Source organism: Opisthocomus hoazin, chromosome 5 (assembly GCF_030867145.1).
Source record: "Opisthocomus hoazin isolate bOpiHoa1 chromosome 5, bOpiHoa1.hap1, whole genome shotgun sequence".
NCBI lineage: Eukaryota > Metazoa > Chordata > Aves > Opisthocomiformes > Opisthocomidae > Opisthocomus > Opisthocomus hoazin.
The window spans coordinates 28,679,319-28,701,571 of record NC_134418.1 but is presented as its reverse complement, the minus strand read 5'-3'; the positions used below and the strand labels follow the sequence as shown (position 1 = coordinate 28,701,571).

General features: G+C 42.9%; 1 protein-coding gene across 4 annotated transcripts in view; it reads left to right on the top strand.

Moving 5' to 3' along the window:
* The first annotated feature begins 1,078 nt into the window (after nt 1-1,078).
* Nucleotides 1,079-22,253, top strand: part of ATP8A1 (ATPase phospholipid transporting 8A1) — a 131,339-nt gene continuing 110,164 nt past the window's right edge. For all 4 annotated transcript variants that reach the window (XM_075420765.1, XM_075420762.1, XM_075420766.1 and 1 more), the window contains exons 1-4: nt 1,079-1,267; nt 14,520-14,634; nt 16,314-16,413; nt 19,569-19,667. In XM_075420765.1, the coding sequence (XP_075276880.1) occupies nt 1,219-1,267; nt 14,520-14,634; nt 16,314-16,413; nt 19,569-19,667 (363 nt within the window). In that variant the 5' untranslated portion in view covers nt 1,079-1,218. The remainder of the gene's footprint in view (nt 1,268-14,519; nt 14,635-16,313; nt 16,414-19,568; nt 19,668-22,253) is intronic.

The window sequence follows — 22,253 nt, the reverse complement described above, 5'->3', positions numbered from 1 at the left end:
TCGTGGGACAATAGTAGCTTTATTCCGTTTCACGACTTCCATTGTCCTCCAGGCAGCTGGTACGCTTTATGCCTGACTGAAACGGATGCAAAACATAACGATGCCAAGGAAGACCTACTGCTCCAAATCCCACCGACCTTGCCTATTTTCTTCTCCATCGTGTTTTTTAGCCCGGCTGTTTTTACAGAGCCATAGGGACAACCTTGGAAGAGGTGCATTTCCCCACCTCTTGCCATCGCCCCAGGGTCACGTTAACAGCCTAGAGGTAAAACTGCTGCTTCAGCCCTGAGGCACCTGCGGCCGGGACCTCCTTTCCACCAGCCCACGCAGGAGGAGCGCTCGGTTTCACACTGACTCAGGGCTGCCAAACTGCGGCACGCTGACGACTTCGGAGAGATTAAAAATAAAAAAAGCTGGGCGAGAGTTTGACAGCTGCCTGTCAAACAGTGAGCGGCGCCGAGCCTCCCTCCCGCCGGAACCGGGGGGTCGACGTCTCCAATTCCCTCTCCCGGTGAACACCTCCCGCCCCCCACCGCGCCCTTCCCTCCCTCCGCGGCCGCCTCGCGTAACCGACTGGGGGAGGGAAGCAGTCCGCTCTGCAGGCTCCCCGGCCCGGCCTGCTGCCCTTCACCCCCTCTGACCGGGCCGCACCGGCCGCGGGGCCCCGACCAGCCTGCGCCGCCCTCAGCAGCCCCCTCGCCCGGCCCAGCCCCCCACCGAGGCTGTCAGGGACGGGGACAGCGTCCGGCCTTCCGCGGGGCTCCCCCCGCTCACCCCTAGTGCCGGGCAGCGGCCCAGGGTTCGGCGCGTTCCATTCCCCTCACGGGGGGGGGGGGGGGGGGAGGGGAGGACGGGACATATCGCAAACGCTTCGCTCGCTCCAGAAGCGGGACCGAACCCGCCCGTAGTGTCGGTGGCCGGTTAGGCGTAGCGGCCCGGCAAGCCTGAGCCCGCTGAGGCGCGAGATGGCGGCGGGACGAGGAAAAGGGGGGGTGGGGAGGGGGGGAGGAGTTGGTAGGTTCCGGAGGGGGCAGGCTAGCGCGGAGCGCGGGCGCCCCGGCTGTCAGTTAGGAGCGGCGGCGCGAGGGGAGGGAGGCACAGCCGGGGCGCGAGCCTCCCGCCTCAGGCTGCCGGAGGAGCCGCCGCCGCGGCGGAACCCCACCGCCGCCGGGCCCGGCCTCCCGGCAGGTGCAGAGTACGCGGGCGGAGGCGGCCGCGATGCCGGCGGTGCAGAAAACGGTGTCGGAGATCCGCTCCCGCGCCGAGGGTAAGTGCCGCCTGGCCAGGAGTGAGGGACGGCGGAGCCCGGACGCCGCTTCGCCACCTTTTGGCGCGGAGTCTGAGCCGCATGGCCGGGAGGGGGAGGCGAGGCGGCGGGAGCCGGTGTCGCGCCGTCCGGCGCGACACCGGCTCCCGCCGCCTCGCCTCCGCCTCCCCGCCCCTCCCCGCAGCCTCCGGTCGGCGGGGCGTGAGCATCGCTGGTTAGCGGCGGTCTCCTATTTATGACTGCCCGGCCCGGGCGGTGGCTTCCTTTTCCCGGTGTGCCGGGATGCGCGGCCCCGAGCGGCCGAGGTGGGCGGGGGGGGGCAAGGGTCGCTTGCGGACGGGGGTTCCGTGCCTCGGCGGGGGGGTGAGGGTCGCTCGCCTTCGGGTGACAGCGTGTGGCGGGCTGCCTTGCGGAAAGGGGCACCGCAGTGACGTTGTCTCGCTGTAATATTTACCGCGTGCGAAAGTAAATCGTGAGGTCACGGGTGCCGAAGGCAGCGGCCTCCCGGGACGGCTTGTGATTCTCCGTTGCCGCAGGTGACGACGGCAGTGTCGCCGTCGTGACGCGTGCTCCCCGGGGCAGGTGTGCCGGTTTCATCCCTTTGTCTGAAAGTTTTCGCGCTTAAACCTTGACATCAGGTTGATCGTTTTCTTGGCTTTGTTTGGCTGTATGGAAACGTTCTCCCCGTGTCTTTCTTCCTTCTTCCAAACAAAGGGTATTTTGTTCTTCGATTTTTTTGCGCTGGGAAGAGCGTGAAGAGACATGGATTGGAAGTAGGCTGGTATCTTGATGTTCTTTTCGGTTTCTGCCATGTTATATGCCTCCCCCCCCCCCCCCCCGGAGTGGGTTTGTAGGAGGTCTGGCTCTGCGTCTACCTAGGAGATGTTAGCTGGCTGAGAAACAGAAGAACGCATCATTCTAAGAAGAAGGGAAGAAGATGCATCCTTCCAGGGACGCTTTTGAAATGCATTTTCAATCGGAGCAGCAGTGCTGCTATACCCGCGGTGATTAGTAGATTCATACAGCAAGACTAGTTTAAGTGTCCAGATTTTCAGTGCTTAGTTTCAGATCTTTTCCCAGTTATTCTTTTCCAGACTGTTTGTTTTTGCTGCAAGCTTAGCACACATAAATTGGGAAAACTGATCTTCTCTTTAAAAGGATCTAATTGCAGGAACCTCAGTAGTTATTAAATGAACAAGTGTGGTGTTCCCTAAAGGCAGATGTCTATTAAATGTTTATCTAAGATGTGCAGATGCAGTAAAAGGGAAAAAAAAAAAAGTCTAGCTTATTTGAATAATATTCAAGGTTGGATGACTGTATAACAGGTGAATAAAGGGTTTAAGAAGCTTCTCAAAAATACTTTCTTTAGGACTGAAAAGAAGTATGAAACTTCTTTTAAGAAACGTGACTTTTGGAAAATGACATGATAGTTTTCCATCATAGCAGTGGCGTTACTGACTCATACTATACTTTGCTATATATAGTATTACTCAAAGAAAAATAATTTAAAACATGTTACTGTTTTCTTAATCTTAGATTATTGTGATTCTTATTAGTTTGTTTTATTTATATTCAGTTCATTTTATTTATTCTCAGTTCATTCACAATGAAATGAATGTCAGTGGGTCTCTTACTTCCTTTTTTCTTTTTGAGATAAAAGGCTTCCAAGTCTAGTTAGTCCACATGTTTGGACTGCAGGGCTGGTGTTTATAAACAATTCTTTGTAAGTAAATGTTACTCTTTCCTAAAAAAAGAGAGTTCAAAGTTCTGCAGTGTGGGTCTCATCCCTAGCATTTGACAGTGACAGACAGGAACTGTAAAGCCCTAGCTCTGGCCATTGCAGGAGGCTCTCAGATAGGCACTGTGCAAAGTGATGATAAGGCTGCCTTCAGGGACCTCCACCAAAGCCTTACCTACAGTGCACAGTAGGAAATTCTTGTTTTTGGCAAGGTCCCTCTGTGTTCTTTGGAAATCTCTGATAATACTCTAATCACAAATAGCAGCTTCCGTAAGTGCTGTTATGGTATGGACCATACCTTAGAGTAGCCTAAGACTTGTGGGGATCTGATAGGGAAGCTTAATATTACTTCGCTTGTTCTAGAATTTTTTTATTGCATCTGTGGGGTTAAAGCCTCATTTTTCTCTCCTGTCACTGCAGCAACTAATGTCTGCTTCAGAGACCTTTTCTGTGCTTCATGAGCTACCTTATCGGTCTGGACTGTCTGGACATCATCTCAGAACTAAGCTCACTCTGATGTGAAGAGATAGTAATACTGTTATTAGAGAAAATCAACTGTTGTGCTCAGATAAAATAAACTAAATCAGAACTGTCAGAACAATGCACACATATCATTCCCAAGAATTGGTCGACAGTTACACAGAAGAATTGACACTGCGGTCTCTAAATTATTACAGATAAAAATTATAGGTCTTTTAACATCTGTAAGACAACATGCTACCTGCATAGAAAAAAGAGTTTGGTTAAAAAGGAACTATTTTTGTGGCGTTCTTCCAAACCTGTGTGGGTTCTTGTGCTTTTCATGGCTGATGAAAGATAACCAGGCCTGTGTAGAATCTCTTTTTAAATAGATTTTTGTGTCTATTATTCTTGTTGCGCAGAACACCTGCAGTTCACCATGAGCATAGGAATCACAACAGTTCTAAAGTGGTATGCGTACCAGTAAAGTCTTGCTCAAGGCATGGAAGATCTGGCCCTCTTAAACAAATTTAGAAAATCTCTGCATGTTTTCTCACGACCAGTAACCTGAATTCGGAATTGTACCGGGGCTTCAGGCATTTGGTGCTGTGGAATTAGCATCGGTGTCATGTGTTCTGCAGTTGCAAAACACATGGGGAGTATTTGAGTAGTGTAGCCTACATCTAGCCTTATTAAACACGGTAATTAACTATGATTGTTTTATCTATATATAGCTACACAGTTAATATATGCATCCATTAAATAATGTGAAATGGAATCATTCAAAGCGTTTTATTTCTTTTGAGAGACTCTGGGAGAGTGGAATTGTGGTTGGCGGTTCTTATTCAGGTTCTCCTGAAGATTGAAGTATTAATGCTTTTCCTGTGTGTATCGGTGGAGTTCAGTGACCTATATAAAGTCACTGAGAAAGAGTAGAATTTTGAGGTGCCGTGGTGCTGTCTACCACCAACAGTAGATAATAACTAGTTCTTCATATTAGTGGAGGTAAATGCCTGTATGAAAACTAGGTGAAGCTGAACTTGTGCAAATGAGAAGACTTTCATATGAAGAGGGAAAATATTTTAAAAATAGGTAGTGGTCATCAGATGGTCTGCTGAAGACCATCTGGTTTTGTAATGCCTAATATATATCTAGGTGTTTCTACTCACAGATTATATAGCGTTGTACCAGATGTTCTGTCGTCGCAGGTCTATCGCAGCATTACAACGCATAACGCTGAAGGCACCTTCTTTTTCGTAACAATAACCTCTTTGAACTGTGCTGCATTCCTTGGGAACATCAGCTAGCAGACTTACTCGTGTCGGAGGTTCTTGGCTACAGCACCAGCTGTCAAAGCTTTTTGAATGCTGTACTTTGAGAATAAAAAAGGAATTTTTAGTGACTAAGGGAAGTGAGTTAAAATCCTTCTGGTGATTTTGAGTGAGGATTTTCTTTCCCTGCCTTTCTTTCCATATTATAGTCTATCTGTATTTACCCTTGTCCATTTCTTGTAATGCAAATGAGATTGTTGTAAGGAATGAAAGCTGAAACTGTTTAAAACTACCCTACCTAAAGGAAAAGTTAGATATATGGAAAATATTTGGACAGTATTTACTCTTCAGAATTTATTGTTGTTGTGTTACTAATTTAGAAACTTTATTACCAGAACTGCTTTAGGAGAAGTCCCTGCAAATATTGTGTGTTGGAACAGTAGCTTCTTCAAAATTTACTCCTGTAAGCAAAATGTGGTCTTCAGTGGGTCTCTTTCAATGGAAAAGCTCAGTGGAAAGTTGTTTGAGGGCTTGCTTTATTTATTTGTTTCAGTGGTTACTTATTTATTTGGGCTTTGTTGTTGAAGATGTTACTTTTGCTGGCAAAACTGAAAACGTGTTCTATGCAAAATACACATTTTGTGATGAATGTTTATTTTTTCAGGTACAGCTTGTACCCTGGGAAGTAACTATCCAGTCCCTATATTTTTTGAATAGACAGCAATTTTGTATCCAATTTTTTCTTGCCTTTTCCCACTCTTGCATGTAATTTACTTCCATTCTTTAATTTTTAACAGATTGAAGGAATCCTGAACCTAAGTTATTTGTTGAGTGACTTTGAATGAAATTTGTGGTGTTTCGTGCTTATCCATCAATAATTTCCAGATTCTGTGTTCTGCTAGCAAATAACTTTCAGAGTGCAGAACAAAATATTGTGTACAGTCATTCTAGTTCATGCAACTGCTTTGTAAATGAACCTTTTCATTAGGGTAATAGTTGCATTCCTTTGATATTGAAGCACATTTTTAATTGGGTTTGGCCCTGTAGTGACATAAAGTAATAAAATAATCAAAATATTTTATCAGAAACTGTGATTCTGAATATTAAGAGGAAATTAGTTTTGAAACTTGCCGTTTCTGCATAATAAATTGTCAGAGTGGTATAGTGGGTTGGAATTTCCTATTATTCTTTTTAAAGTGCTTACTGACATTTTTCAAGTCAGATGCTTTTCCGTCAGTGGGGACATGTAAGAATGTATGTCATATAATCTATTTGATAGTTCAGTTGTGGTTAAATATCAGCTCAACTCTGGTTAAATATCAGCAATGTTGCAAGCCACAGCAGAGGAAGATAAGTCTTGGAATATGTTTTTTGTTCTTTCTCAATGGCAGGTCTTACTAGTACAGCCTCACAGTTCCTGTCTGCAATATGATAATTGTTGTTTTACTCTTGCTAGATATAAGACTTCAAAATTCTTACTAAGAGGTACTTCAGAATTTGTTATGACCTTAAATTGTTGTGGCTTTTAGGCCCAAACGAGTTATGCTACTCATAATTTTAAACCCTAGAACAGTGCTTTTCTGATAGCTTAGTGTGATGAAGAAACAAGTGAGTTAGGTGGACATCAGTTTAATACCTGTAACACAGCAGTAACTACACTTCTTTTAAGAAAGATATTAGAATGGTTGCTTCATCTTAAGTTCTTTTATTGTTCTCACTGTTTTTTCATAATCAGAATTTTGTAAAGGCTGTTGCTTTGCTATTGTCTGTGCATATGTTGTGGGTTTTTTTTATTCTTCCTGTTTGGATTCTGTACCTCAGGTTTTTGTATTTTTTTTCTCTTTGTCAGCTTTCTGAATGTTTGGGTCAATGCTCTTCTGTTGTCTTAGAACCTTCTAATGGATTACAGAAGGACAACCAACTCTTTTTGATTCTTGCTGTGTGTTAAATACAACCTTTTCAAACACATTTTTGTCAAAAATGTAGCTACTTTCACCAAGAGATAATCTGATGAAATTTCACTTCCATTCCTAAGTATGGGTGTGCTCTTATTTGTTCCTGCAGTTACTTGTAGACAATATTCTTATGACAGGCCAACCTCTGCTTATTTGATTAGTAGGCTGACTTCATACAAATTGTTTTGATGCTAATGGGTACTTACTTCTGGGGGAAGAAATACAGCACTTCATAGCTTCTTTTTTGCAAAGTGGTGAGCTTTTATGTAGACCTGCTGCACTGATGTGTGAGACCTTTTCTTAGGTTAGTCAGCAGTTAAGCTCTAGCTTATAGCTTAGGTTTTTAAAATTTCATAGAAAGGTAGCTCTTAAAAAAATGGAGGGTGATATAATGCAGACTCAGGTTTGCAAGTATAATTTGATCGATGTCCTACTTCATATTTGAAAGTGAATACTTTAGATGATGTGGCTCTTTTGTGATTTGTAAGGTGCCAGCTTGTAATAGTGGAACAAATTTGCACTGTTGATTTCTGTCCTCTTGGCTGTAGGTTGGTTGGCATTTCAAATGAATGTGTGAACTACCATAGTGTGTAACGCCATTCCTTGTTGAAAAGCATATCCCTTTATGACTATCTTTTTTTATGTTGAAAAGCATAGCCCTTTTTAATTTTAGTTCCTGACATTATTTTGGGCCATTTGAGTACCAGCTAGTTGTTGTTAAATTCTTTACTTGCCTTACATAAATAAAATATAGTGAAAATTTCCTTGCAGGTCATATTTGAAAAAAATAGCTAAATAAAGCTTTTGATGGCTTAATCTGTTTATGCTAGATGAGTGTGGGCGAGACATGGCAGAAGCTGGAAATGCTTTATGATAGTTTTCTGAAGATGCAGAATACAAACAAATCCTGGGAATGTGATAGATAATTTTTAGTTTTAATTCCAGTGAATGCATCCTGTGGGGAACTCCCAGTCATGCTCAAGGTGGTACCTGTGAACATATGGTCCTGCATCTGACAAATTCCTTGAAAGTTTCACTTACAGAACATAATATATTGATCGTAAAAGCAAAACAAAACTGTTGTAGCGTAGGCCTGTCCTGCATGCAGGCCAGGGTGGTATAGTGTCCCTGAAGACATCTGGCATGCTGAGAGCCCAGAAAGAGTGCCTGAGCTTTGACTTGCCTTGCAGCTGTGCAGCATAGAGTTCTCTTTGACCTTCGGCAGTTCATCTGGCAAAAGGAATGTGCCCAATTTCTGGCCAGGCATTAGGCATCTGTTAGCTAACCAGGACAGATGCATTGCTGCACAGAAGCTGAAACTCACGCGTGCTGACTCTTCACTGAAGTCCTTGGGTAGGAAATGCAAGCAAGATGTAACAGTGGTGTTGCAGAGGGTGGTATATGGATATTTGAAGAAGTAGCATCATGGGAGGGTAGGCTGTAGAAGCTCGGTATCAAACGCTGAATTAGAATTTAATGTCTCATTTACACTCTTTCTGATAATCTTTGGTGAAAGGAGAGCGTTTCAAAGAGCATTTTGTGTCTCTTAGAATCATAGAATGGTAGGGGTTGGAAGGGACCTTAGAGATCATCTAGTTCCAACCCCCCTGCCATCAGCAGGGACACCTTCCACTAGACCAGGTTGCTCAGAGCTCCATACAGCCTGGCCTCGAACACTGCCAGGTAGGGGGCATCCACAGCTTCTCTGGGCAACCTGTTCCAGTGTTTCACCACCCTCATGGTGAAGAATTTCTTCCTGATATCTAATCTAAATCTGCCCTCTTTTAGTTTAAAGCCATTCCCCCTTGTCCTGTCACTACACACCCTTTTGAAAAGTCCTTCTCTATCCTTCCTGTAGGCTCCCTTCAGCTACTGCAAGGCTGCTAGAAGGTCAGCCCGGAGCCTTCTCTTCTTCAGGCTGAACAGCCCCAACTCCCTCAGCCTGTCCTTATAGGAGAGGTGTTCCATCCCTCTGGTGATCTTTGTGGCCCTCTTCTGGACCCGCTCCAACACATCCATATCCTTCTTATGTTGGGGGCTCCAGAGCTGGACTCAGTACTGCAGGTGGGGTCTCACAAGAGCAGAGTAAAGGGGCAGAATCACCTCTCTCGACCTGCTGGCCATGCTTCTCTTGATGCAGCCCAGGACACAGTTGGCTTTCTGGGCTGCAAGCGCACATTACCGGCTCATGTTGAGTTTCTCATCCACCAGTACCCCCAAGTCTTTCTCTTCAGGGCTGCTCTTGAGCCACTCTCCACCCAGCCTGTACTTGTGTTTGGGATTGCCCTGACCCACGTGCAGGACATTGCTTGGAAAACATTTTCATCATTTAAATTAAGCATATTTACCATTTTGGATGGTATAACTTCAGTAATGCATCAGCTTTTAGATATTCTTGTGTATGTGTATACACATATAGACTAACACAAACAGAGAAGAAAAATTGTATCTCCTTGATGCTGAGCTTTGTGTATTAGTCTAGTCTGTGTACTCTAGTGAGTGCATTCTGAAGTTTAGACAAGGAAGTGATGGGACATGTATAACCATTAAAGCTTTCAGGGTAGTGTTGTGCACCTAGGGGAGGAGAGCTGGTTTTACTGAAGCTGCAGAGCATAGAGGGCTACATGTGAAGTTCAGAACTTAACTCCTAAGATTCCTTTTTAAGAGACAATTGAAAAAAGTTCAAAGTAGTAGGAAGTGAGGCAGTGAATGTTTATGAAGCTACTCAGCACCTTTTTGCTGACATTTTGATTAAAGGAGAACAAATAAATACCTTAATACTGATATATGAAAATAAATGTCTATAGTTTGGCAATCTTTTTAACAAACAGGTAATACATAGTATTTAATGTCTGCCAACATTAGCTTTAACTCTATCACTGTCACTATTCAAGGCTTATACTGGCAAAAGTTTTTAAATGAATGCTTTAAAATTAAAGTAGTACATTCCACAAACATGCAAACTCTTTCCTTACTTCCTGAACTTAGGCTAGGGTGGTACTTCTGACACAATAGTTCCTAACTTTTCCACCCAAGTTCTTTCACAGGAGCTGTATTTCACAATTGCTTCTTCATCAAGCAACTGGAAAGTAAATATCCTGTCCCAGGAATGAAGGTGTGCTCACTGATGGATTTGGGCTCAGTCAGTTGTAAACATACTATTGGATGTGCACCTGCAGCTTGACTGAAAACCTAGTCACCTTGAAGATGTGCTTGTGTCCAGTTGTGTTATAGGGATACATATTTATGGAGTTGTGTGCTGGAGGGCACGCATAGCTAGTTGTGTGAGGGGTATCACTCCAAGGAGAGGTAATGACAAGGATAGGAAAGGGCATGCTTGGTCTGCCATGTATGCCCATGTGGTTAGTTGAGTTGAGGAGTATTGTGTGGGCACCTATTCAGGTGTACCCAGTCTGTTAGGCTGGCTGCCCATCCTCTGAAGGGTCTTCTTGAGATACATACTGGTTTGAATAGAAGCGTGCTGGATGTATGCCTTTCATTGGGGAAGCTGGAAGGAAGGAAACAAAGAATTTGCAATGGATTAATCTGGTAGTGGGGATTTCCTGCATAGCCATAGCATCTGCAAATTCTAAATGGCATAAAATTAAAAATTAAAAGTTTATGCTGAGTCTTTGCACAATATGCAGAGACTTGCCCTTTCAAGGAAGTTAGTATATGAAATATATGTTACATAATAGGTAAGGGGCTATATAGTGGGCCAGTGGACCGAAGGATGACTTGGGTTTTGCATAACCTATTTCAGACTGGTTATTCCCAGGGTAGCCAGCCCCTAGTGCTGGAGGATAGGGAAGGAGAGCAGAACAAACCTCCCATAATCCGGGAGGATTTGACTTAACTTGATGATCTTAGAGATCTTTTCCAGCCTATGATTCTATGATTCTATTTGTAATGATTTATAGAACATGCCAGAAATAAATTTTAAGATTTCATGTGCAACCTTAATTACCCTTGGCGTACAGATACATTATGATGTATTCAGTTGCATTCTAACATCATTTTTTCCCATGCGTCTTTCTCATTTGGCATACAGAATGAACAGTGCATATTTAACAAGCAGCTATACACACACAGGTTATTGTTATTGTTTTAAAACTTTTTGGTGATTGATTTATGCCATACTTTACAAGCTCCAGCCTGAATAGACTGCTTGGGCCTGTTGGTCATCATTGTAATGGCTGAGTGATTGACAAAACATTAGTGAAAAGTCTTGAGAAAGAAGAATACATTGGTATGTCCTTTTACTGATGAAAGTTATGATGCAGGTTGGTACAAGATTCCTCATAGTTTATAGAAGAATATACACAAAGCTCAACTTTCACTCACTAGTGAAGGCAGGTGCTGAGTATGTCTGTAAGTCTAATAGTACCATTTCAAGTTCAGCCCACACAAAATGAAGAATATTCTGATGTCACTTCTCTGGGAATAATCTGGCTAGTGTCTTGCAGAAGACTTGTAGCAGGTGAAGGAATGGTAGCCCGTTAACCAACAGATGCCCAGTGGTCTTGCTTTCCAAGGATCACCACCTCCCAGCTCAAGGTTGGTCCATCTCAATGAGCAAGAAATCAAGTGAAGATGGCGGTAGGGTTCTGTGGATGAACAAGGACTGCCTGACAGAACTCAAAAAGGGAACATACAAGAGCTGTATGTGAGGACAGGTGACTAGAGAGGAGTATAGAGGAATGGGGTTAGCAAAGCCAGATCCCACCTGGGGTTTAATCTGGTGAGGGGCTTGTAGGAGCCCTTCTTGTTCTGCTTCAGAGATGACCGTGGAAAATGTGCTCCTGTTGCTGAATGGGGCAGGGAACCTGGTGACAAAGGATGTTGAAGAGGATACAGTACTTAAAGCCTTCTCCACTTTGGTCGCAGCCTTCAGGAACCAGAGGTTCCTGATACCAGTGGGAAAGTCTGGAGCAAGAAGGACTTACCTTGGTGGAGGAGGAGGAGGACCAGGCTGGGGAACATTTAAACTGGAAATACATGAGTCCATGGGATCTGGTCAGATGCATTTGTGAGTGCAGAGGCAGCTGTTAGGTCTCACTGTTATGCTGCTCTTGGTTATCTTTGAAAGGTCACAGTGGTCTGGCAGGGTTCCTGAGGACTGGAAGGATATAACTGATCTCACAGTAGGGTAGCTTACATTGGTTTCCTGTGTTTGCTTAGTTTTAATTGTGACAATGAATTTTGCATGAGCGTTTCTGAGAACAGGTGATTTGTGCAAACAAATAGATTTAGTCTTTTTGATTTAAGTAGCTGTACTAGACGAATGCTTTTTGTGTTTAATTTCATGGTTCAGACATCCTCTTGGTAAACTGTTTTTCTACCATTGAGATTAACAGTTAAATTTTCACAAAGTTTTTATAAGACGTTTACTTATTTGTGTGTTCTTTTGCAGACTCTTAGTTGTTATACTACTGTAGGATATGTGCATATGTGTAACACTCGTTTAAAAGAAGCGCAAAGGGGAAAGTGTGTTATGTGTGTATTGGGCAGATATAGTGCAGGTAAACAGATTGAGTAGTATGAAATGAGTTGTATAAAGGTTATAAAGGTGAGGGATCGCTTAAGCGATCTGGATGTCCACAAATCCATGGGCCCCGATGGAATGCACCCACGAGTGCTGAGGGAGCTGGCGGATGTCATTGCTGAGCCACTCTCCATCATCTTTGAGAGGTCCTGGAAGACAGGAGAGGTGCCCGAGGACTGGAGAAAGGCCAATGTCACTCCAGTCTTCAAAAAGGGCAAGAAGGAGGACCCAGGGAACTACAGGCCGGTCAGCCTCACCTCCATCCCGGGAAAGGTGATGGAGCAGCTTATCCTGGAGGCCATCATGAAGCAAGTGGAGGAAAAGAAGGTTATCAGGAGTAGTCAGCATGGATTCACCAAGGGGAAATCATGCCTGACCAATCTGATAGCTTTCTACGATGACATGACTGGCTGGGTAGATGAAGGGAGAGCTGTGGATGTTATCTACCTTGACTTCAGCAAGGCTTTCGACACAGTCTCCCATGATATCCTCCTGGGGAAGCTGAGGAAGTGTGGGCTGGATGAGTGGTCGGTGAAGTGGATAGAGAACTGGCTGAATGGCAGAACTCAGAGGGTTGTCATCAGCAGTGCTGAGTCTAGTTGGAGGCTGGTGACAAGTGGTGTCCCTCAGGGGTCAGTACTAGGCCCAGTCTTGTTTAACTTCTTCATCAACGACCTGGATGAAGAGTTAGAATGTACCCTCAGCAAGTTTGCTGACGACACCAAACTGGGAGGTGTGGTAGATACACCAGCAGGCTGTGCTGCCATTCAGCGTGACCTGGATAGGCTGGAGAGCTGGGCAGAGAGGAACCTGATGAGGTTCAACAAGGGCAAGTGCAGGGTCCTGCACCTGGGGAGGAATAACCTCATGCACCAGTACAGGCTTGGGGTGGACCTGCTGGAGAGCAGCTCTGCGGAGAGGGACTTGGGTGTCCTGGTGGACGACAGGTTAACTATGAGCCAGCAGTGTGCCCTGGCTGCCAAGAAGGCCAATGGGATCCTGGGGTGCATCAAGAAGAGTGTGGCCAGCAGGACAAGGGAGGTTCTCCTTCCCCTCTACACTGCCCTGGTGAGGCCTCATCTGGAGTACTCTGTCCAGTTCTGGGCTCCCCAGTTCAAGAAGGATGAAGAGCTACTGGAGAGAGTCCAGCGGAGGGCTACAAGGATGGTGAGGGGACTGGAGCATCTCCCCTACGAGGAGAGGTTGAGGGAACTGGGCTTGTTCAGCCTGAAGAAGAGAAGGCTGCGAGGGGACCTTATAAATGCCTACAAATATCTGAAGGGTGGGTGTCAGGAGGATGGGGCCAAGCTCTTTTCAGTGGTGCCCAGTGACAGGACAAGGGGTAATGAGCACAAACTGAGGCACAGGAAGTTCCGTCTGAACATGAGGAGGAACTTCTTCTCTCTGAGGGTGACGGAGCACTGGAACAGGCTGCCCAGGGAGGTTGTGGAGTCTCCTTCTCTGGAGATATTCAAGACCCGCCTGGACAAGGTCCTGTGCAGCCTGCTGTAGGTGACCCTGCTTCGGCGGGGGGGTTGGACTAGATGACCCACAGAGGTCCCTTCCAACCCCTACTATTCTGTGATTCTGTGATTCTGTGATTCTGTTATAGTAAATGTCCCATTAAGTATTTGACTTTCCTGTAAATTCAGCAATGACCAATGTTAAATTTTACATGCAAAATTTGAAACTGATCTGCTGAATGATCTCTATACAATGTAGAGATCTTCTGAGTTTGTGATGCTTATTTGTCAGATGACTACATCTTTCATTATATGTTGCCCGGAATTACTGACGTTACTGGTATGTTCTTGAACTCCTTGCTTTTTCCTTATGTTAGTGTTCGTATGTTTCTCTTGGTGTCTTCCTTTAAATATATTTACGTCAGTGCTGGAAGTAATTTCCAGAATTTTTGAGGTTTTTAACTCAAGATCACTTTATATGCTCACTTCTGGATTCAAATGCATCAACAGACTATAGTTCATACTACCATGAAGTGGCACAAGCTATTTAAGTGTAGTCATTAATTCAGCACATTTTACAGTTATTATTCATTATCGTATATACAAAGCGTATTAACTATATACCTTTTATCCTCATATCTATTTCAAATTATTTAAAAGGCTGAATTTTTTTTGTTTTTAAATAAGCATTACTTGTTATTGTGAGAAATGCAAATGCATTCAGTTCATGTTCACAATAAATGTCTTTTCAAGGCACTTCATGATGAAAATCTTGTGTCTATAAATGTATTTATATGGGAAATCATGCTGTGTTTTCACAGGCTATGAGAAGACAGATGATGTTTCAGAGAAAACTTCTCTAGCTGATCAAGAGGAACTGAGAACTATATTCATCAATCAGCCCCAGCTAACCAAATTCTGCAATAATCATGTCAGGTATTAACTAGTGTTTTTGTTAATACATACCGAGTTTCAGAACATTGCATGTTGCATAGCAAAAATGAAGAAAAGGCACTGTTCATTCCACTTCTACCATTTGCTCTGACTACTAGTTACCGTCTCAGACTCTGGAGAAGGGAATGAAGCAGACCAACAAGAGCAGCAGAGCTGTTCATTTACAAACCTGACATTTCAAATTTTCGAGAACGGGTTGAGAAAGGTCTGGATGGAGAAAGTGTTGCCTTTACAGCTGCACCATCGGCGTATCCCTGGAGTATGGATTTGTTCTTCAGCTTTCAGTTCAGTTGAAGTTCAGTTCACCTTTCACCTTGGAACATATTTCTGGTAGCTGCATGCCAATGTAGAATGTACTTCTCTTGAGCCTGGCATTGTTTGTGCTTCGGAAACTCTGCCTTTTCAGGCAAGCAGCTACAAAGATGCTGTTGGGACACCTGTCCCAAGTAGGTGTGTTTTTCTGAAAGTACTTTTGATATATGCAGAAATTTGATATGCATTGAGAATAATGTGGTAGATTTTTTTTTTAAATGGACTTGACATACTTTATAATGCTTTTTGTTTGTGTATGCAACTTGCCTTTTCTATCTTTCACTTTGTTGACAGTGCTGAACTTTTTTGCAGTATATATTCATTCCACTTTTAAATGGACTTGTTTTCTGCAAGGTTGGATTAAATACTATTCAGTTTAAAAGGAGTTGAAATATTCTTGCACATCTTCAGCTTTAAAGTTTTTGGCATGGTTATTTTCACTGTTACTGTTTCGGGACCTTAGGTGGTAGCAGTCTGTTCTTGAAGAAATGTCAGGCTGGCAAAGAGCTGGGAGCTGAAACATTTTGCGATAATGACTTAGCAGAGGTTATTACACTGGGATAGAATTGTATTCTGTTCTTCCAGCCTAGCAAAAGTACACTTAATATCCAGTACTTTTTAGTTTTTAAAAAGTGAACTTTCCGTTCAGTGAGGAGTATAGGTTTTTTTGTCTTTTAATAGAATATTGTAATTTTAATCATTTCTTAAATGCACCATTTAAATTCAGCTGATCCTGTTACATTTTTTGCATTGAATTGTGGAACCTCATACTCAGTGCGGAAGCTATACAGCTCCTCAGTCCCGATTTAGCCCCCTCCTGCTCACGCTTGCTACACCTCTTTGTCCAAGAGTTTTGTCTGAACCGGAGCCGCTGTGCAGAGCTCTGTGCCTGGTGTCCGCCGCAGCTGGCAGGGCAGGGGACCCCTCTGGGCCCGGGGCCTGCCTTACCTGCTCCTTCCGCCGCCATGCCATGCAACCGCCTTCCTGCTGCCTTCACTGTGGCTTTTTCCTCTCCTCGTTGCCTGTAACCGAGTTGCAGCAGGGCTCAACAGCTTCCTGCAGAGTGGGCAGGGGTGGTGGGGGAGCTTCGTGCCTCAGCATGGCTGCCCGCGACGGTTTCTGTGGGCGGCGGGCACTTCCCTGGGTGAGCCAGGCCATGGATGCCTGCAGGGCTGTCTCTAGAGAAGTCTTTCAGTTTCTCTTTTAGCCAAAACAGATGTGTTTGCTAGCACAGAAATCACAAAAGCTTCTGTTTTATTTGAAAGCTTGTGTAATTGAGAGGGAAGGAATACATTTGAAGAATTTTTTGTACTGTAATAATAGTGTGGTTTTTTGTCTCTTTCTCTCAGCACTGCAAAGTACAACATAATCACATTCCTGCCAAGGTTCCTTTATTCACAGTTCAGAAGAGCTGCTAATGCATTTTTTCTTTTCATTGCATTACTTCAGGTAAGATCAATAATAAGATGCTAATGTTTGGAACTTGTTGAGAGCACATTTATACCATACAGTGTTTTGCACAGATACTGAGGTTGGTGTACTGTTCTTTCTGAGCTAGTTAGCCTCTCAGAATAGCTGCATTGTGTAGATGTACCTTTGATAAATGTTTGGGTTTGTGGGTTTTTTACTTCTCGGAGATAACACAATACATGCAAAGATTTTTCTGTAAAATTGGTTAAGTATAGCTGCAATACTGTCAGGTGAAAAAGACTGTTGTGACAGGAAAAATTCTGTTTAAAAATATCTGGCATAGACAGAAAAATGTTACCTGTAGTTGGCATTTCTTGTAATGGAGGGTGCTGCCTAAAAACCTGAAATTTATGAACTTCAGTCCTGTAGTCTGTTTTGAGGGGCAGGAATTGCAGCTGAGGAGAAGTGATAATTTATTCTTAGGGTGTAACTGAGAAGGGTTAAAGCTGAGCCCAGATGAAGGAAAACAGCAGTGCAGTCCAGTACTATAGCAGCTATTTCCCATATCTAAGCTGGTTAACTGTGCTGGTTAGGAGGAAAGGACATAGTCTTCTATACCACCACTGTAGCTTCATCCACTGTGTTTGTAAAGGGCTATCCCTGACCCATCTTACTGAAATTTTTCTGAATTAGTACATAACATTTTGCAGATATATCAGAATATTTTCATTTTGCAGTAGTTCGAGTTGATAAAGCAGATTTTCAGTTTTTGTATACTATTCTACAAATGCAATAGCTGATGATGAGTGAAAATTGAACTGTGGGCAGGTGCAGTGATAATTACTGTTAATTAGTTCTGTATTGTAATCATATTGGATAAAACCACATTTTCCGCATAATTTCTAGTGCATTTTTTAGAATGTATTGAATTGTCTGTTGTGAAGATCATTGTGTTTAGGAACTGACATACCAAACAAAAATTGCTAAAATAATAGCACATATGCTGCCATGTGTACTTTTTCCTCCCTCACTTCAGATGTTTCAGCAAGTGAAAGTTGATTTTTCTCTGTACTTACTCAGGTTTCTTTGCTTCTGCTGTAAGGGCTTGGAGCAGTTTCTTATAATACATCTGCACAGGTAGCTTACACTGTTTTCTAGGGGAAAAAATCCAAAGTTCAATGTTTCATTAGGTTGCCTGCCTGCAAACGTGTGGCTTCTCAGTAAACAGCCTTTTGACTCCATCTGGCATGTCAGGCTAATTCAGCAGTCCAACAGCACTTCTTGTGGTGCCACTGTGCACGTCAAGCTAGTGACACAGAACATGAGGTTTCAGAAGCTGTTTGGGGCTTGCAAGCATCCTGGCTTGCATCAGGAATAGTGTGGCCAGCGGGAGTAGGGAGGTGATCATGCCCCTGTACTCAGCACTAGTGAGGCTGCACCTCAAATACTGTATTCAGTTTTGGGTCCCTCACTACAAGAAAGACATTGAGGTGCTGGAGTGTGTCCAGAGAAGAGCAATGAGGCTGGTGAAGGGTCTGGAGAGCAAATCTTATGAGGAGCAGCTGAGGGAACTGGGATTGTTTAGTCTGGAGAAGAGGAGGCTGAGGGGAGACCTTATCGCTCTCTGCAACTACCTGAAAGGAGGCTGTAGTGAGGCAGGTGTTGGTCTCTTCTCCCAAGTAACTAGCGACAGGACAAGAGGAAATGGCCTCAAGTTGCGTCAGGGGAGGTTTAGATTGGACATTAGGAAAAATTTCTTTACTGAAAGAGTTGTGAGGCATTGGAACAGGCTGTGCAGGGAAGTGGTGGAGTCCCATCCCTGGAGGTGTTCAAAAAACATATAGATGTGGCACTTCAGGGCATGGTTTAGTAGGCACGGTAGTGATGGGTTGACAGTTGGACCTGATGATCTTAGAGGTCTTTTCCAACCTTAATGATTCTATGACTGGGTGAGAGGCTGCCAGGTAGGCGCTGAGGTGGAGGGAGTGGAAAGTTAGGACTTACAAGTCCACCATCAGGCTATCAGTGAGAGTGCACTGGCAGGAGTAAGAAGTACGGGGTAATGGAACCAGGGTGCGTGCTGGTGCCCCTTCTGCTTTGCTATTTTGCCTGGAAAACAATGTGCAACTGGAGTGGGGGAGTTTGGGCATACATATAGGGAAGAATGAAAGCGTAGAAATAGCTGGAGAAGTGATGAATCCCTTTCCCTTGTAGCCAGCACATAGGCACTTGCCAAACAGTAACTTTCTGCCTGGTTTCCATTTAATTGCTTGAGAAATGTGGTCTAGATTAACCTGGAAAATAGATCTGCATTGGCCTTACTCCACGAAACATAGCATATGTACATATAACATCCTGTTTTCTTTCAGAAGCACAGTGTGGTGGTAGCAAAGGGAAATGTATATAATTCATAAATAACATTGGCTGTTTTTCAAAACTTTTTATGATAAATTGAGAATGTCTTCTAACTACGTTGAGGCACCACTTGTTAGCATACTCTTTTCTTGCAAAGATCTCATTGTAATCATATGGGCTGCATTGCCTATTGTAAGTCTGTTAAGGCAGCAATCCTCTCACCTATCAGTGTTGCCATTAAGAACTCTAGGCAATGTAACTATGGTTATGGATAACCATCCATGTGCATCATGTAAGTAGCTGCATCTTCTCAACATTTGCTTTACATACACATTTGCTTGCAGCGCCTGGGCCCGTACCTGCATAGCAAAAATGGGTTTCTTACAATAGTCTGGCAGAAAGCAGCTATTTGAAATTTGTCAGTAATAACTAGTATGATATAAAATATCTCTTAGAGATTAAGACTGTAAGGAAGTAAAAATACGTTGGACTTGTGTCCACTCTAACAAAAATCTAAACTGAAAAAATTGTATTTTATAAATATGTATTTTAATTTGAAACACAGAAAAGGAAGGTGTATATTCTGCAGACACTAAAACCTCTGAAAGTAACTTCACTGAATACTATGCTATTTAAAATGCAAATATTTTATTGTGTCAGCTGCCTTTGTATTGAAGACAATAACACTCTCTTGGAAATAATCAGCACCATGTCTAAAAATTGAATTCGGTTGCCTTGTCTGTATTTGCACAGAAAGTACTGCTTCTTGTATTAAAAGTAAGTTTTCAACCAGCAATGCAAACAAGTTTTTTCTCTCTCTTTTTTTTTTTTTTTAATAGCAAATACCAGATGTATCACCAACAGGCCGTTACACAACATTGGTCCCTCTTTTATTTATTTTAGCTGTAGCTGCAGTGAAGGAGATAATAGAGGATATTGTAAGTATTTAATAGCAATATTTTGTAAATAGCTTTCAGATTTTTCATAGATTACAAAAATTTTGTTGACTAATTCTGTGTTGAACCATTCTTGCCTTCTGGATGTTTTTGAAAGCTTCTGAAGCTACTTCCTTCAGAAAATGAAGTCTTTTAGAATATGGTGTTACAATTTGAAAGTGTGTTTACTGTATATACAAGTGACAACAACATGGCAAAACAGTCACTGTTATGTTCACTACATAGATCATTTCTAGTCAAGCAGTTCTCAGTGATTAAGTACAAGCATATTTTGAAAGTGTGAACTGGAAACAAAGACTCCACAGAACTCAGTCAAGTGCAGAATATTGTCAATTTTCTCAAACAAGGGCTCAGCTAAAAAAAGATTGGAAGCTACTGAATTCATCTCGGGTAGAATCTATTTTCAAACCAAATAACTTTGAGTATTTATTTTGCTAGAAAAATACTTTTTTTTTCCTCCTGCATGAGCAGGAGCAGAGTCCTTTACTCCCACTAGTTATACTTGTGAGCTGGATTTAAGCTCAGTCTGTGGATGAGATATTAGACTAACATTCTATAGAAAAATGGTGAGAACTTCTGGCTTTAGTCACAATGAAGAAGGTAGGTTTAAAAAAAAAAATTCCCAGGATCCTTTTTTTTTTACATCTTTATTTGAGGTGCCTTTAAAAAATAGAAAAGCCTTCAGGAACTCAGTTGAGGATCTAGGAGGCTACACAGTCTCAAGCATCTTCACTTCTCCTCCAGACTTGAAACTAGATGGACTTTTGTTCCATGACCAAATAATTCTTGGACCTTTCTAAAAAAGTGGCTTTTAATTTGCTACTGGAATTATAACGTGACACTTTTAGTATGTTTAGAATAGTAGTCTATTTGGCTTACTGCATTTTAGATGAATAAGTCACCAATTTGCCATTTTTTAAGTTTTAGAAATGGATTTTCCCCAGTTGTCAAAATCCAGGTCCATACATCTGATGTATCTCTTTATTTCTAAAGTCATACACATAAAATGTTCGGTTTCACTGTTGTACTTTGCATGGTTTTGTAGGCAGCAAGGGGAGTAGGCATTTTTCAGTTTTTACTGTTGCTCCAGCCCAGTGCAGTTTGCTGTCAGTCTTTCATGTCTTGGTGCTAAGTGTGATCTGCTGGTGCCTGATGGCCAGGAACAGACATGGAATACTTGGCCTTCTTAGGCAGGTGCCCCTACCTACGCCAAGCTCTCCTTGGCTCTCTCTAGTCAATGTTTGTGGTAGTGGTTGTTTTGGTTTCTTCCTGCATTGAAGAAAACTTTAGAAGAGCTGGGATATTTTCATGACTTGGAAGTGTAATTTCTTCTGTTTTGTGGGTAAGGAAGGGAGTTTGAGGCTCTGTTTCACTTCATACAAAAGATGTTCGGTTTTGCTGAGTACCTTCCTGCCTCCTCTTCACTGAAGGCTTATGGTAGAACCTGTCTTCTCTAATTTGCATAACACAGTTGAGTCTTTTAGTTTATGTCTTTTGTATATAAGGAATTAGTCTTGATGATTTACCAAATCGCTCTAGATGCTAAGAACGTCTTCATCCGCTCTTGTTCTGTTTTAGTTCTACAGATATGTTATGTGGAGGACAAGAAGTTAGATACATCATAATACGGCAGAGTGTTCCCGTGTTTTTTAAATTGTGGGCTGTTCTCATGATTTTTTGCAAGGGTTGCAGGTAGTCTTTCCCTGCACACAAACAGTAGGCTTCCTGGGAGCATCAGATTTATTGTGTTTGAGCAGAATTACAATGCATGTGCAGAAACATGATCAAGAGGAAGAGTGGCGAGCTGCAAGGAAGCTCTGAAATGGAGGGTGGCTGGTCACGTGCTACCTTTCCTGCTGATACAGTCAAATCAATCTTCTCCTCAGTTACCTCTGTGAATTGATGGTAGGCAAGATATATTGTCGTCCTGGGTTGTATGAAGCTCCTGGGCCACAGATTTGAGTGTTCCTGCGAGCAACAATAGTGTTTCTGTTAAGTATTTTTGTTTTATTTTGCATTTCTAGTATTTGTCCAATAGTCAGCTTCTCCTTAAAAGCCTCTGTTGCTTTCTCTTTACATAAACAAAATCCCTTTTAAAAAAAGCCATAAAATCAATTAATGTTCTTTCAGATATTTTTAACTATTCTGCTGTTAATGCTTACAGACTTAGGCCATCTGTCAGTGTCTAGGCAAATATAAAACTGAGGCTTCTGCTACTGTACAAAATGTCCTTTTTAAAATTATCCACTCGCTTTTTTTCTGTGTCATTTGTTTCTACCATTTGCTCTTTGCAACTTGAAGTGTACAGTTTGGTATGGGGAGAGGACAGGGAGCAGATCTAGTGTTTTTTGCATATATCAGCTAAAACAATAAGTTTCTCATTATCAAATACTACAGAGATACCTAAAGGCAATTCAAATACTATTTTTCTTTCTGTTAAATTTACATTGTCCCAGCATGTAGTTAATTCCTGCTGTACTTAGCTGAAACTGAATGAGACGAAGGAGCTGATTGGGAGAACTGAAGTGCTAATTTAAAGGCTGTGTATGTGTGCGTACTTATATATAG